This window comes from Cannabis sativa, chromosome 5 (assembly GCF_029168945.1).
Source record: "Cannabis sativa cultivar Pink pepper isolate KNU-18-1 chromosome 5, ASM2916894v1, whole genome shotgun sequence".
In the NCBI taxonomy this organism is placed as follows: Eukaryota; Viridiplantae; Streptophyta; class Magnoliopsida; order Rosales; family Cannabaceae; genus Cannabis; species Cannabis sativa.
In genome coordinates this window covers 73484414-73487979 of record NC_083605.1, presented here as the reverse complement: position 1 = coordinate 73487979, position 3566 = coordinate 73484414, and the positions used below count along the sequence as shown (strand labels likewise).

Sequence of the window (3566 nt, the reverse complement as noted above, 5' to 3'; positions counted from 1 at the left end):
GAAACCGACTTTCTTATTTTCTGACACGCTAATTTTATTAAGGCAAAGAAAAAATAAAAATAATCGTGTAAGGAGGGCGGCTGACCTACTTTTTTTGATTCCGCGACCCGAGAAAAACCCCAACCTTTTCAACAACCAATCACAATGCGCCACGTGCACACCCATTACACACGAGTCGGCCGCCGCGGGACCCGCCGCAAAACGGAGCCCCACCGCCACTAAAGCTTCTATAATTGGAAATTTATAAAAAAAATATAACTATACGTATATACATACAACAAAATATACAAACTATAAAAATCTTTTTATTACATTTTTTTCCATATATAGACATTCCCCTATTTCCAAGGAGTACATTAATTATTTTTTTTTCATCCTAATCCCTCTAAAATATTAAGGCCCCAAAAGAAAAGAGAGAGATAAAGAGAATAAACAAAAATATTTACATTTTTTTTTTCTTATATTAAAAACTCAAAACTTATGTATAATCACTCTATTTCTCCAAAACTAGGACACTAAACTCTAAAGGAGTTTTTTCAATACTTGCTATATTTTTTTTTTCTTTTTAGTCCTTGGTATTTTGTCTTTATTTCCTACCTTTCCCAACTTTACTTTTCTATTGCACTTTCCCAAACGGCGTCGTCTTATATACATTACTAGTAATAATAGTAGTAGTAGTGGGTAGAGTCTCCAATCCAATACCGGCCTTCGTAGAGAAAAGCTCTGGGCATTGGGGAGAAGGGGTATTATGGCAAAACTAAGTTCGTATATGGGGCAATAGTGCAATTAACTAAAAATTACGGACACTTCTAGTATTCAATAATTAGTCCTCCCATTGGGGCACGGTGGGGAATACCCTTTCTTCGCTTGGCCGTTCTGTAATTAACGGAAGTTGGAGGCGGTGTTGACGGCGTGAAGCTCTGAACAACCTTGTTATGATGATTATGATTGTGATTATGAACCTTTGACCGTTGACCATGGCTGCTACTGCTGTATGAATCCTCAGAATCAGACGCCATTAGTGTCATTTGCTGCTTCTTTTTCTTCTGGAAATTCTTTGAGGTCCCAACGATCTGGTCAAAAAAAGACAAAAGAACCAAAATTTGTTAGAACACAAAGCTCTAAAATTATTAAATTTAGGCTGACCCAGAATAAAAGTTTTGATTTTTATTGAAAAGACTCGGACTTGTTTGGTTCCCGGGAAAATGCAGGAAAATGGGTATTGAAAAAGTGTAGTGATTCAGATAAAAGTCCCACATTTTGGTAACCAGCAATTAGTGGCCGCAATACGACGGAAAAGTCAACTAATTTGGTTAAACCAAACAGATTGACGACATTTAGTCTGAGCTGATTGGTTTGATTTTGATAGAAAGAAATCTGAGAATATTTTATTTTTCTCGGAAACCAAACAGAAAGAAAGGAGAAATAAGGCATTATTATTACCTTACAACCGAGGGAGCAGAATCTGAAAGAGTCGAGGAGACTTCTTTCACAGACTTCACAGGTATTAGTTACTCCTTTTCCAGGCCTAGGCTGAGGTCTCTCATTCAAGAACACTACTCTAGCACTGTTGATAATGTAGGTCTGAACACCACTGATATCCAACACTTTCTGAATCTCTGAAACCCTTATCACATCATGATAAGATGACCTCCTTATCTGTTCAATCATAACACAGCAAACACAATTGCAATTTAATCAGAGCCCGATCAATTCATCTGGGCATTGTTCAATCAAACTTTTGAAAAGATGAATAATAACAAAGACATTTTTATATTCTGAGGCAAAACAACAGATTTCAAAATTGATCAAAAAAATTAGTATTGGGATTGAATTTGAAACCAAACCTGAATAGCACGGTGGTCTTTGTGGTAAGCTAAACAGAGAGAACAGAGAGCTCCGTTCATACAATCCAAACAGTACATATTACATTCACTCTTGTGTGAATCAGCATGTGACTTGCATTGAACAAAGAAACTCTCTCTTAACAGAGGTTTCAACCATGGTGGCCATCTGTTGTCCTCATCATCAGGACCTCCAGCACCCTAAAAAAAAACAAAACCCCACATACCAAAATCATCACAACAATCAAACAAAAAGATCAAACTTTTAACAAAACCCCAGAACTAAAAATGTATATATACCATGATTCTTCTGCTTTTGGGCTTGATTTCACGAACAGTGGAGTCTTGGTTTTCGATCGCCAGCTTGACTAAACCAGAGAAAGACAGCTTCTTTGAATTGGGAATGAGAAAGATTGAAGCTTTTTGAATGAAGAAAGAGAGTGGGGTGTGTTTAAGTGGTTTAGGTTTGAGAAGAAGAATGGAGGCGGTGAGGGAAATTATGGGTTCTTGTAGGGAGTGGTAGATGATGGCGTTAAGAGAGAGAGAGAGAGAGAGAGAGGTCGTTCTTATCCTTAGAAAGTCCACAACCGAACCAAGTTCCGAACCAAAAACCTAAGGTAGATGCGTTGGGTGCAAGGAACCCACCTCCTTCTTTCCTTTTTATTTCCTTTCATTTTCATGCTCTCTTTGGTCTTATCAATTTTTATTTATTTATTTATTTATTATTATGGGGTGGGATTTAGGAAGACATGGAAAATTGCAATTGGGATTCATAATTTTTTTTTTATTATTGTTACTATTATTTAAAGCCCTAAACTTGTCTTTCATTATTAGTGATTTTTATATATATAAAATTAATTAATTATTAATAATAATATGTGATCAAAATATGGATGGAATTAAATAGAGTATACTATATTTTTAGGTTGGATAATGAGTTAATACTAGTTTAAAGAGTTTTTTTTTCGTCTATTGCTGATGTCATTATGAAGATATTTGAAAAAAAAAAAAAATAAATAATATTAATGTATAAGAACCGATATCAAATTATATGAGTAGTAATAAAACGTACTAAGTACTATAAAAAAAAATGTAGTAACTAATTATATTTATTTGAATTAGAATTTAATGTTATCTAAATCGAGACACATTAATTTGTTACTCAATTAAATATTTGGTGTATTTATCTTTATTAAAACATTTATATATGTGTGTGATTTGGGTATTTACACATTGCATTCCTTTGTTATTTAATCAATTATTAGACATTTTTCCTTGTTATGTGCTCCTATTGTTGTTCTACTATATAGGGGGTGATGACATATACTTCATATATTTATTTATTTAATTTATTAGTTATTAATCTCTTGTCTCTATCAAAACTTGTCTCAATGGTTAAATCTATTAGGTTCCTCATTACAATTTTTCTTCTTTGAAATTCATGCTGCTTATTTTGGAAAAAATTTCTCACGTTTTACCTCAATTAAATAATTGCTTTTACTCTGTAGAAAAATGAACTTTAAAATGACTTTTATTACAATAAAATCAAAAGAAATAAACCAACGTGTCTTGATTCAATTTGTGGATGCTTCTTTATCGGAAAGGGTGGTATAGTCAAAAACTCAAAAATCATATTCCTCTTTTAAATTGGTTTCTCTTTTCATAACTACATAAATGTACTCTTAAAAGGATTTTTTTTTGAGATAAAAAAAAATCTTTTAA

The 3566-nt window shown here is 33.2% G+C and overlaps 1 protein-coding gene across 2 annotated transcripts; it reads right to left on the bottom strand.

Annotated features, from left to right (window-relative positions):
* Positions 1–285: 285 nt before the first annotated feature.
* Positions 286–2652, bottom strand: LOC115716060 (protein RGF1 INDUCIBLE TRANSCRIPTION FACTOR 1). Of its 2 annotated transcripts, XM_030644764.2 has the most exons (4): positions 2145–2652; positions 1848–2045; positions 1444–1659; positions 286–1073 (listed from the first exon to the last, which is right to left on the bottom strand). In XM_030644764.2, exons 1-4 carry the CDS (start codon positions 2145–2147, stop codon positions 810–812), a joined length of 681 nt encoding a protein of 226 aa, XP_030500624.1. In that variant the 5' UTR covers positions 2148–2652; the 3' UTR covers positions 286–809. The 2 variants fall into 2 exon arrangements, with proteins under 2 accessions (XP_030500624.1, XP_060971950.1); XM_061115967.1 differs by having other exon boundaries at positions 286–1659; positions 2145–2644.
* Positions 2653–3566: the final 914 nt, after the last annotated feature.